We start from the raw sequence: 12,991 nt of genomic DNA on the forward strand, positions 1-12,991 counted from the left end.
CAACACTGAGAGTTATGTTTATGTACTGTGTGGTGTTAATCATTTTGCCTACTCTTGTTAAGGATTTGAGAGTTTGATTCTGACTCCAGTGACACTGGGCTCATGCAACACTTAAGAGAATAAAATACTGCAGGATCAAATAGGGTAGAGGGTGAAAGCTCAGAAAGCAGCTAAGAGTGGGGGCGGGGGGAAAGGGCAGAGATTATAAGAAAAAGTATAGTAATATATGCATACATTGTATATAAACCACCTACTTGAGCCAGTCTAGCAATGTTCTCCTGTTTCCTAATAGAGAACACAGGCTGCCCTTTAGCTGGGGAAACATATTTAGTTTTTTGTTTTTTAATTAATTTCTCCTCTTGGGGAAGAGAGTCCAAGTTTAAACTGTCAAAAAAACAAAGATTCATGACCTCCTGCTAGTGGTGCACACCCAAACTAAGTGGGGTAGGTTTGGAAAACTTCACACTCACTGAGCGTGGCCTGCCTCCGATCCTGGCACAGCTGAATGCAGTAAAGAACCACCCGCTCTCAGTGTTGAAATGAATACCTTCTGCGCCACTGGTGGTTTGAGGCTTGCTATGCTCAGATCAAATAGATGGGGAGATACAGAGTCTTCTGATCAACTTGCCCCATGTCTGCTATACTGCTACAAACTAGCTGAGAATTCCTTCAGGTCTTGTAGGGCAGAGCCAAGCATAGTAAGGGAGATGTTTGCAGAATGTGTATGATCTGCCCCTAAGAAAGTCTTTTGTCATTGCACATGTTCTCCCCCACGCCTTCCTCATTGTCTTCTGTAACTGGAAATCCACACTGATGAAGTAGATTTTTACCCCAGATTTAATTGCACCATTTTCCCCAGATCCTTTTCCATTCCTAAAGCCTCTTCCTTCAAGAGGTGGTGCTGGGTGGTGGCAAAAATCTCTGCTCATCTCTCGGCCCAGAGGTACCTCTGCTCTTAATTGTAAGAAGCGCGGGGAGCATGTCCTAAGTCAAAGTTATTTGGGTTCACTCCAAGCCACGCTAATCTGTCTAGAGCACTCAGCAAGATGCCGTCTCTCCGCTCTAAACTTTAAGTTGCCCTCAGAGTTTATTGTGCTTAGCTCTTCTAGACAAGGAACTGTGCCCGTTTTATTTGTGTGAGAAGCCCCAAGCACTCCTATGATGTTTCGTGACATTCAGTAGTGCCTGAGCTCTTTGCACCAGCACTACAATGGGACGGCGATAATATGTTGTAGTAGCTTATTGTTCTGTAGCATTTTTCCCAGTGACCCCGATACTCTTTACTGGATATCTATGAGAATCATGAAAAAATGCAGCCACTTCTGGGGTGGGGTATGGTGGCTCTTTCACAGCGCACAGTAACACTACAAAACAACAAGAACTGAGCATAGGATTGGGAAGAGGGAATGCCCTGTCTGGTGGCACCTCAGAAAATCACAAATGAAGTTACCAGCATATGAGCTGCTGTGTGCTGCTGACTTGTATCGGATAGCTCAGTGATGCACCAAACACTGGGATCAGTTGTAACCACCCAGGTGCTGGATGCCAGGCTTCCGTTCCTGTTCTAAATAAACAGCAGAGCATCTCCATCCCCATCAAGCAGTCGGGGCTTCCCCGCAGGGAGGAGCTGGAGATCTGTGCCTCAGTTAATGACGGTGCCTCTGATACTAGACGGCTGTGTTGGCGATCAGGATTAGAAATACCTGAGGGGGAGTTGTCGCCGGAGTTGCGCCGACTTGAAAACAAACCCCAGAGAGGGAGCTAAAATAAATGGCTTCATCTGGCACTGTCTCTCCCCTAGCCTCTTGTAGCAAATTGAAAGCTGGTTCCTGCATAATTCAGCACACATTACAGTGAACAAGGATGTGTGCTGCATCTCAATAGAGGCGGGAGGCTTGTTGAAATGTCCTGTTATTGTCAAGCGGCTTCTGTCAATGATGTGACATTTGTAGCAGGTTTAGCAGATGTATGAGATCAGTGGCTAAGCAGTGAGGAGGCTACAGGGTGGATAGAGAGGAGAGTCTGTTTTCCCCCGGGAGAGCTGTTGTGATGGAAAGGCAGACAAATTCAGTACCTAATAGATACAGCGTAAAATACAAGCTGGTTCCCGTTAGCCCAGTGCGTTGGGTCCTCGTGTTGAAGCCCCCACACCTTGGTGCATCTGCTCCCAGCACTGCCGCATGGAATTCTCTGGGAGGATGGAATCAGCTGTGATTCCAGGGACTTTCTCTCAGGCCTTGTATGAACTAACCCCCTCCTACAGCCTCCCTGCCTATAACCAGATCCTTCCCACCGTAGACCCATTGGGCTACAGTGGCGTGCCTGCAATCCTTGCTCCGGCTGTGGCAATCCTCTCCCTGGGTCTGTGAGACTCTGTAATCTCCGGGAGCTGCCCAATCCTATGTAGACCAGGAAATCTAGGAGGGGGGACCTCAGCATTGCTCTCCAAGCAGACAGCAGGGGAGGAGAATAAGGGAATTCGCTCCATGCATGGCCCACCAGCAGCAGAGCCCATACGATCCATTCTGAGGCAACTGAGAGTGGCTCAGACTAAATGTGGGCACACAAGTGAGACCCATGGTAGAGCAGGGCTCTGTGTAGGCTGTGAAGAGGTCTAAGGCCTCAACTGGCAGGAGCATGTTGGGAAGAGGCCACCCTGGGTTTCCCAGGGATTGAGAGGGAAATCAGAACAGGTGGCTATTTAGTGATGGTGGGTAGCTGCTAATCGTGATGCTGAGCAGTTTTTGTCATTTCACACGGCTCCCGGTTTCAAACGGTCTCGGTTTCCCGTGGCGCGAATTGCAAAACCCTCCCGTGACACTGAGCAGCATGGGGATAAGTTCACCATGGGGCTTCTCTTGAGGTCTGCACCCAGAGCACCTTCATGCCGGGTGTTCTTGGAGCAGCGCTCTGTCCCAGCTGTAGGTAGCTGATCACCTCCTGCAGCTTGGCGATTCGCGGTCTCTCTACTGACTCCTAGAACTCAGTAGCACGAAAAGGAGGAATTCTCTCTCTTCACTGCTATCCCCTTGTGTCACTGCCCTTCCATGCCTATCAGCTGACAACCCTGTGCCTAGGGCTTCTGCAGTCTAAGTCTCTCCTCAGACGGACCCCGGGCACTGAAGGGGAAAGCTTGTAACTGTGATCGGCCTTATCCCCAGTAGCTCTTATTTGGCATTTGAAGGGAAGGTTTTGAGTGATCATTTTCTGGAAGATGCTTCCAAGTTCCTCTTTCTTCAGCAGGATCAGGTGCCTGAGTGTCCTTTAATTCTCTCATGCGCTGGTGCTTTGCCCTTACCGTTTACTGCAAGGCCTGGGAATTGCTTGCCAGGAACGAGGAAGGTTTCCAAAGACTCTAAGTGGCTTGCTTTCTGGAGGCGGGCCGGGCGGCTATAACCTTAGCTGTTTCTCATGCTACAGTGATTAAAATGAGGCCAGTAAATGCCATAGCTGTTCCTGGAACAGCGATCGGAGGTATAATTAAAGCACGTTGGATGGATTATCAGTCTGTGACAGGCCTATGTCTTCTCTCTGCCGCCTGTAGCATGCGCTGGGCAGAATCTTGGCCTTGCTGACACTTGCTGTTGTCTCCCAGGGCCTGATCCCTCCAGCAGTAGCCCCCTCTGAGGAATTTTAAGCAGAGCCCTGAACTCTGAGTGCAAACCGCACTGCTTTTAAAGAATCACCAACACCATGTCAAGGCAGCGAGGCCTCGCCGGTAACTCAGTCGCTGCTCTGTTTGGGAGGCCTTTTACTTATGGATCCCGGTTTGCTGTGGTATGGAATTCTGGTAGAATACCAGTTTTAATGCATGCCCCAGTGTAGGCAAACTAATGCCCAATGGTCCCCCATCAGGCCATGGCTGGTGCCTTTTTAGAGCAGATACATAGTCTCCTATCCGAGTGTGCCCCTGTTAACTCTACCAGGCTCTACTCCTCCTGCAGTAGTTAACTCTACTCCTGGGTTCTAGTCCTAATTCCGCTCCTGTCTCGCTGAGTGAGCAAGTCCCCAAGGTCCAGATTTTCATTCTGGGGATGCTTCAATTTTTGGGTGCCCAGCTTGAAACACCATTTTTTTTAATTATTCTCAAATGGAACACCCCAAATCTGTGGCCATTTTTGAAAACTGTAGCCGCTGGCCTCTCCTCTGAGTCTCCCACTAGTGAAACAAGGGTGGGTTGTAAGGCTCGAAGTCGTTGATGTGAGTATAACACTTGGGGACCTCAGGCGAATTGCTCGTATCACTGGCCCTGCTCGCCTCAGTCTGCAGACGGTTCTGAATGCGGCAGACCCTGAATTCAGCATTACCAAGGGAGACGGAATCAGAAGGTGCCAGATACTGCACCAGGCTTGGCATAACCATGTCGGGGCTGTAGAGGGTAATCTGAATGTCTCCTGACCTCCCCTCCCAATCCTTGTAAGACCCAGCACTCCCTCTTTTCAGACTGGCATCTCCAAGGCAGAGTGACAACTCTCCAGGATCCTTCGCAGGACAGCACTTCTAGTCTAGGAAATAGTGCCCTGATACCTGGGTTCTCTCACATCCTTTGCCTCGAGAGGAGCAAGAAGGGGGAAAACTCCTAAGCAGAGATTTCCAGCATCTTAGAGAGGGCATTATAACCAACTCCGCGCCCCCAGCCCTCTCTGCAGGCAGACGGTGAAGACACTTTGGAGCCTGATCTTGGAGCACTTGCCAAGTGCTTGTTATTTTTAAGTACTGAGGATTTGAGCTGTTGGCTACCTAGGCGAAAAGTTAATGTTTCCTTTTATGTGGCTGGAGAATAACCTAGGCAGGCACTTTGAGTAGCAGCACAGAGGTATCTTTAAAGAGGTTAAGAACAAGGACGTCTAGGTGGCAGAGAACGGGGGCTTTCTCAGAGCCAGATTAGGGAATGGGGAGGGGAAGGGGGGATATTTTTCAACATTTCAATCTTAGCTCCTTCAAAATTAGGATTTTCTCTGCTTTTCATCCAGCGTTTGCATGTTTAATGTGGTTTCTGGGTAAAATACAGTCAATGTGAAAACAAAAGGGAAGTATTTGGGTTAGTAACCTCAGAACCTCATTTTTATTTTATTTATTTTTACAACTCTTTCCTTCCCCCGGTCTCCCTTGCAGTGTCTTTACTTTCCCTTTCCAGACTCGTTCACTGGTCTCTGGAGTAGCCACTCGTCTCCCACACTGCCCACCGTTCTACCTTCTTGAGCACCCTGTTTTAGGTCAACAATTCCCATCTTATCCACTGTGTGGTCTTTAAAACACCATCGTTCCCTTCTTAACAATCGTTCCCTTCCTGTCCCTGTCTGCCAGAATGTCCAGGGAAATACCACAGTGACGACAGGATATGTTACATCCTCCCTCACCAGTCTTTGGTCCCCTTACAATCATGGGCCAGGTCCCTCACTCCCCAGACGAAGCTTCTCATGGACCTTCAGGATTGCTGTCCGCGTGTGATCACTGTTACTCCCTCTGTCAGTGGTAAAAACGGGGCACCAGTTGTCGGATATCTAGTGTGAGCTGTATATTCATATAGTGAAATCGGTGCAAGAGACTAACTACACCTGTGTTACATTTCTGCTCTACCTTCATTAATAGGCCTTCTCTATTATTCAGCTACATCACCGAGTGTACAACTATGTCAGTCATACACACAGCTTACATACACTTCTGTCCATTGACAGTGCCCTTGGTGCCGGGTACAAGCCCCAGAGGAAGACATCCCTGCTCCAAGGAGCTTATAGTTGAAGGGCTACATCTGGCCACCGTCACTCGTACTGGTCTGGATGCAATCCCCTTGCTCACATTGAGTAGAACCTTGCTCCATAAATAACCCCATTGATTTTGGTGGGACTAGTCGTGGTAGAAGTTACTTGTCAGCATGAATAAATGGATCTACCGAGTAGTGCCACCGAGGAGTGGTTTAATTTTCAAACAGGACTTGTTTCATAGTTTTAGAGAGTTTAAGGCCAGAAGGGACCATTAGATCCTCTAGTCTGGCCTCCTGTGTAGCACCCAGTTCCCCCTCTATTGAGCCCAAAGACTTTAGTTAGACCAATGCAATGCAGTCCTCAGGAGACTGAACTGTGCGCCACGGGCAGAGAACAGGAGACACCGAGGTGCCCCCAAGCCCTGAGGAATTAAGTGAGACATGCCCAGATGACCCAGCAGGCAAGTCACACCGCACACTGCAGAGGAAGGTGAAACGCCCCACGGTCCCAGCCCATCTGAACTAGGGAGGGAATTCTTCCCTGATCCCAAATCTGGCCATTAGCATGACGGTGAGCATGTGAGCAAGACACGGCAGCCAGGCACCTAGAAAGAGGATTTTCTGTACCGTCTCAGAGCACTGGGCCACCTAGCTGGGGTCCCACCTCCAGCTGTGGCCAGTCTCTGATGCTTCAGAGAACGGTGGGAAAAAAAACATCACCAGCAAACGTCTGGCCAGATGTGAATCAGGGGGAAATTTTCCTTCCTGATCCCTGCATGCGGTTAGTAAGGGTGGCAGAATCTGTCACTAAACAGAAAGCCAGCACCATAGTATGTCCTATTTATAGGCTTCACCAGAATAGTACGATTTTCCCATGAGATCCAAAGGTAATATAATTACCCATTCTGGTTTTGTACACGCTGTTTTAAGGACATCGAGGGACACAGTTATGCTTAATAAAAGGTGCGGCCTCTAAATGGAGCCATACGGTGCAGTGTATGTATAGACAGACTTATATATATATATATATAAATTTATAGAGGTATGGTAGTGTGCGGGTGTATATAGATAGACATATACGTTCAGAGATGTAAAATAAATAGTCGATGACTTATTTTTTTTTCTTACTTTTTCCAGAGGGTTGGATAGTCTCATCCGATTTGTAATCACAATCCCACTTGAGCTGTTAGCAGTTCCTCTAAACAGGGATTTGGTCTGTTTAGGCTGCCTGTCCAACTAACGAGCAGATGGTTTTTGTTATTGGGTAGTATTTCAAAGGGAAGAGGTTTTCTCTTGCTTTAGTGCCCCCATTGTTGTGTTTTATTGAATTATGACATTCTGACGCTCGGAGAACACATGAACTGTTCCACCCCCTGCAGGAGGAATCTGGGAGAGGGGTTTTTTCTTTCCTCTTTTTGTCAGCTTGGATTGCAATGATTACGAAACCCAAGAAGCACTGGCTAGAGTCGGGTACTGAGAGGTAGCATGATCTCTCTAGTGGATAGGGCATGGTGCTGGACATCAGGACACCTACGTTCTGCTCCCGACTATGCTGCTGGCTTGCTTTGCACAAGTCACGGCGCCTTTCTCTTCCTCATCTTTCCCTCCCACCCTTTGTCTGCCTCGTCTGTTTAGACTGAGATCTCTTCAGGTCAATGCCTGTCTCTCACTAGGTATAGGTACGGCGCCTGAGATACTGGGGCCGTGATCTCCGTTGGCGCCTTGTGGTGTTACTGTAATACAGATAATACGTACGAAGATGTGAGAGGCTTTGTGAGCGTCCTCCACACAGCCACACCTGAGCTTTCAGAATTTGATAGATTGCTGTAAAGGGTTCTCTTAGGCTCAGCCCCCTTTACATGACAGAGCCAGTTTGGCTGGTCTTTAGAGGCTCTGGCAATATTTTTATAGGTAAGATCTTGCCAGGTTAGCCACTCCTCCTCCTAACTTCCAGGTCTCTGTGCAATGGGATATCAGTACTGCAGATGGAATCTACATCACTAGTGGCCAGAGATTAATCCATTAACCCTCAGTGTCGGAAGTCCTGACCTTTTGTGTGTGCGTGTGGTCACCTTCCATTTTTCAACTGGCCAAAATTGTGCATTGACTGAAATTTCCTCCTTTAAAGGCAAACGCTAAACTTCAACCGTTGCTACCCCCACAGGCTGGCACTGTACTGTTGTAGTGAAATCCCTAGCCAGGGCTGATACTTAGCCAGACCCACGGGCCTTAACCTTGAGTCGTTCTACTTCAGTGTAGTGATTGTGTGAGAGAGCTGATCTTGCTTCTTGGGTCCCTCAGACCGAAAGGATCCATCCCAGCTGCTTGTCTGATCCCTCCTCTTTGTCCTGCGCTACATTGTTGTGCCTCATTTTAAGTCTTCTTTTCTTTGCAGCCCAATGACCCGGTAACCAACATATGCCAAGCGGCAGATAAACAGCTCTTCACCTTGGTGGAATGGGCAAAGCGAATTCCCCATTTTTCAGAACTGCCGTTGGATGACCAGGTCATCTTACTCAGAGCAGGTAAGAGGGATATCTTAGTGAGGGGACATAGGAGGAAGATCTCAACAGGGCTGGTTGGTGTAGGTGGGATGCTCTGCTGAGGACAAATGTTATATTTATAGTTAGTACACTACAACCTGAAGGCTACTAGTCACGTCTGCCTTTTAGTTGCTGATAATTTATTTGCCAAGAAGGATTTTAAAAGCCCTAAGAAACACGTCACTGGACCTGCTCCAAAGTGTAGAGCCCGCTTCCAGTCAGCCCGAGAATCACTCCAGTTCATCTTTTCTGAGAGGCAAGCGTATCAGAAGTTGGATGGGTTGCTGAAATTTGAAGGAATCATGTAATATCTTCCTCTCACACAGAGACTTGAAAGAGAACTGGATTTGGGGCTTTGCCAGATTTCGCAAAAATAAAATGTGTGATCAGAATTAAAAACAGAAATGCGGGGGAGAATCACCCGTCCTTTCCCACCCACAAAGATAAAAATACAATTCTCCAGGCTCATTCTGAAGTGCCTGTCTCTGCAGAGGAACTACTGGGGGCGGGCTAAAAGCAGTGAGCTGTTAAAAAATACCTTCTCCTCCTGTGCAGATTTCAGACCAAATGCTGGAAGGTATGCACAGAAAATAGAAGGGGTGAGAATCCAAAGCTAAAACTTGACAGGCGCGGGTTTGGGCATGAAACTGTTTGCATAGCTCTGATTGTCAGATAAGGTAAATATAGCTGATTAAAAAGGTTTTGGCTTGGCATCACAGAATATTTTGCCTGCATATTCAAAGTGGATGGATACATTATCTTATTAAAATTGCCTCCAGCAAATGGCAAAGTTGATATTAAGGAAGAAATGGGGGGGAAAAATTACCCTGAAACCCAACCATAACTCATAGCTCCGTACTTCACAATGAAAAAGTGTTACTATGTAGAAAGTCAGAAATCAAGGCTCTGTTTGGTGCACGGGTGAGTTACAGCACTGCATGAGCTGTTGTTAATGGTTAAGGCACTGAACTGAGACACTGGAGATCTGGGTTCAGTTTCTGGCTCTGTTGCAAACTTCCTGTGTGACCTTAGGCAAGTCACGTAGGCTCAGATCGTCAAAGGTATTTAGGTGCCAAATTCCCATTGAAATCAGTCTCTGTGCCTCGGTTGCCCATCTGTAAAATGGAGATAATAATACTTCCTTTATCAAAGGGGTAGCCGTGTTAGTCTGGATCTGTAAAAGCAGCAAAGAGTCCTGTGGCACCTTATAGACTAACAGACGTATAGGAGCATGAGCTTTTGTGGGTGAATACCCACATCCGAAGAAGTGGGTATTCACCCACGAAAGCTCATGCTCCTATACATCTGTTAGTCTATAAGGTGACACAGGACTCTCTGCTGCTAATACTTCCTTTGTTTGCCTTGCCTACTTACATTGTAAATTGCCTAAGGCAAGGCCTGTCTTACTTTGCGTATGTACAGCGCCAAGCACAATGGGTCCCCCATCTCGACTGGGGTTTCTAGGTGCTACTGGGTACATATTATAATAATACTAATAGCATCTAGGAGATGCCAATTCCTCATTCTGCACAGAAAGTGCAGCAGATGAAAAAAAGAAGCAGAATGCAATGCATTAGGTCTTTCACCTCTAAAGAGTGCTTTACACCTTGGTCAGATACGATAAGGGTCAGGATTAAGAACTTGAGAGCTGGGGACAAAAGCATTCTCAGCCAGGGGGATCCACCTAAGCAACAGACTATCAGAGAAGATTATGTGAATCCAGAGTTTGCCCGTCTTTAGGAAATGCTTCTTCAAAACTCCTTTCCACAACAGCGAGAATGACTCGCAACAAATCAGTCAACCAAAAGCAACAAGAGAGAACCCCAAGCAATTTTTACCCCCAAAAGGGAGAAGATCCAGAGACACCACAAAGTCCACGAGGAGACTTCTGTTGTTGCTGTTGATTTTTACATGGCAGGTGGTTAGATGCTCTGGTGATGGATGGCAGGATAAAATCCTGAGATAAGGACCAGTGGGATGGTTTACAGAGGGGGATTTCCAGAGTTATCAGATCCCCTAATTCCCCCCCCTCCCCTTTCACTCCCCAGTTTTCTTCTTTGCAAAGCACGTTTTTCTGGAGGGAAAAGCTCACAGCATTTGCACCCCATTCCCATTCCTGCACTGGAACAACCATAGTCTAACAAGCCAAAGTTGTGTTAGAAACAACACTGCCCAGGTTAGCGAAATCTAAATATTGCTCCGTCTCAGTTATCGCATTTTGGGTTTCTTACTCCTTAGGTGAAGGCCTGTTTCAAAAAATGAACAGCTATGAAATACACAGTAAAGCCAATCCATTGCACCTGTCCTAGAGGAGGTGCCCATGTACACACATCCATTTGGTGTCATTACATACATAGGAATTGCCAGATCCAAGGTACGAGTGGTCCAGCATCCTATCTCGGACAGAGGCCAGTACCAGATGTGTCAGGGGAAGCTGTAAGAACTGTGTGATAGGCAGGCATGGAATAATCTGCTCCTGACATAGATCCTCCTCCTGCCCTCTAATAGTTAGAAACAGGCGTAAACCCAAAGCATGGGGGTTAATATCCCTTCTAAAATTTTTGTCATCATTAACTATTGTAATTCTTCATATTCTCATTATTCATATAGATAATATTACCTAGCTCTTATATATAGTTCTCATCCGTAGGTCTCTGAGTGATGGTCTCAGAGGGATCTCCAATCTCCTGCTAAATTCTTGGTCCAAATAATGTCTTGTGGCAATGAGTTCCGCAGTTTAATGACACGCCTGAAAAAGTATTTCCTTTTGTCAGTTTTGAATTTCTCACCTTTTAATTTCATTGGAATTTAATTGGATTGCCACAGTAAGTCATCGGTTTCATCTGTTGGTTACAGCAGTGGTCTGGGACTCCTGGGTTCTATTCCCAGGTCTGCCACTCGCTATGACCTAGGGCAAGTCATATAATCTCCAGCTGACCCATCAGTAATAATACTTCCCCTAATTTTCAGGAGTGTTGTGAGGATCGGTAAATCAGTGTTTGTAAAGTGCTCGCAGGGCCTTCTATGAAAAATGCCAAAAGGTTTATTTTAAAAAAGCATCTCTAAAGCTTCCTGGTAGAAAAGCATTTGGAAAAACGATCTCTACAGAAATGGGATCTTCAAAGTGAGAACTGTATGCAAAAACCATAGTGGGAGAATGATTGACTCCAAACAAAAATCAGTATTCCAAGTATTTTTAAAAAATCATGACAACAGTTCTCTGTTTTGTAAAAAATAAAATAAAATGAACAAAACCCAAATTTAAGGCCTAAATTACTTGATGTTGTCCCTGTAATTTTGTTCGTATTGCCTTTTAAGCATGAGCATGGGAATGAGCGACAGGGAGTGGATCACTTGATGATCACCTATTCATTCCCTCTGGGGCACCTGACATTGGCCACTGTCGGAAGACAGGATACTGGGCTAGGTGGACCTTTGGTCTGACCCAGTATGGCTGTTCTTATGTTCAAACACTTGCATGATTCTCATTTCAGCTATAGACTGGTGTAAATCTGGAGTGACTCCTTCAAAGTAAATGGCTTGTAAGTGTGATCAGGGTCAGGTCCATTTTCTGTGAATGTTCTTAACCTACCGCCACATTTTTTTGCTGTCAATCTGTATTGACTTTCCTGGTGCAAACTCTTAATTCTCAAAGGCTGCCTTGTAAAATTTACCAGCTTCGGTGAGTCGAATTTTACAAGGGCTACTCCAACTTTATAGCACCTCAGCAATGTAGGTTCCGTCATTGCTCTGACCTTTAGCGTTGTTTTAATGTCTCCTAACCATGTGCCCAAGAGGCTGATTCTACCGAGGAAGGCAAAGCGCCAGGACCTGGAAAAGCAGTGCCAGGAACAACTCCGACAGAGAATCAAAATCCAAGTGTCTCTATCAAGTGGGGCCTTAGATAACCTCCCTAAAGTCTTTTAACTAGTGGCTTTATCTATTATTGAGTGCAGAGAGCGGCCTGCTGAGAACAGCTGCCTATGAAATATTTAAGTATTAAAATTTAGCTAAGAGCGTCGGTCGGATTCATCCATGCATCCTCTGTGGCAAAATAAATGGAACTCGCATCTTCTGAGGAGCGGGAGCTAGACGGGCCCTCAATCAGCCGTGCCATGTAATCTTTAATCATTTAAAATCCGCCCTCTTAGAACTTTCTCAAGGGGAAGAAAAACCCCAAGTTTTTAAACCTGTTTTCATGTTGTTTTTTCCTTTCCAAGTCTGAATTACAATTGAGATGATTGAGGTAATCTGAGGTGGTCCTGCATCTTAGACAGTGGGCTGGCCAAAGGTCTGACAGGTTCTCTGTTTGGTATGTGGGGCACGAGGGTTTTTTAATGGGACTGAGTGGCTTACTGAAACTTTTGGTGGTGCAGGTTGTTAACACACTGGCCTCTTCGCTGTCAGGTGCATAGGTTCGCGTTACAAGTGAAACCAGCCTGGGCAGTCTTGGGTTTACTTACGGTGAGAAGAAAGCTAGTCTTGAGGAGAAGGGATGGTCTTGGGATAAAGCCACTGGGATCCAGGAGATCAGGGTTCAGATGTGATCCTAGGATGTATCTGGAGAGAGATTTCCAGTAGAGCTAGGGAAGTAGTAATGCCATTGTCCAAGGCACTGGTCAGACCTCATCTGGAATATGGTGTAAGTTCTGGTCGCCCGTGTTCAAGAAAGTTGAATTCAAACAGGAACAGGTTCAGAGAAGGGCCACTAGCACGATCAGGGGAATGGAGGGCTCATCTCACG

The 12,991-nt window shown here is 46.5% G+C and overlaps 1 protein-coding gene across 6 annotated transcripts in view; it reads left to right on the plus strand.

Moving 5' to 3' along the window:
- RXRA (retinoid X receptor alpha) overlaps positions 1–12,991 on the plus strand; it is a 229,803-nt gene that overhangs the window by 197,020 nt on the left and 19,792 nt on the right. For all 6 annotated transcript variants that reach the window (XR_010593590.1, XM_042854329.2, XM_024106029.3 and 3 more), the window contains one exon: positions 8,100–8,229. Coding sequence is in view for 5 of the 6 variants with exons in the window: in XM_042854329.2 (XP_042710263.1) it covers positions 8,100–8,229 (130 nt within the window). In the remaining variant the exon portion in view is untranslated. The remainder of the gene's footprint in view (positions 1–8,099; positions 8,230–12,991) is intronic.

This window comes from Chrysemys picta, chromosome 18 (genome assembly GCF_011386835.1).
Source record: "Chrysemys picta bellii isolate R12L10 chromosome 18, ASM1138683v2, whole genome shotgun sequence".
NCBI classification, from domain to species: Eukaryota; Metazoa; Chordata; order Testudines; family Emydidae; genus Chrysemys; species Chrysemys picta.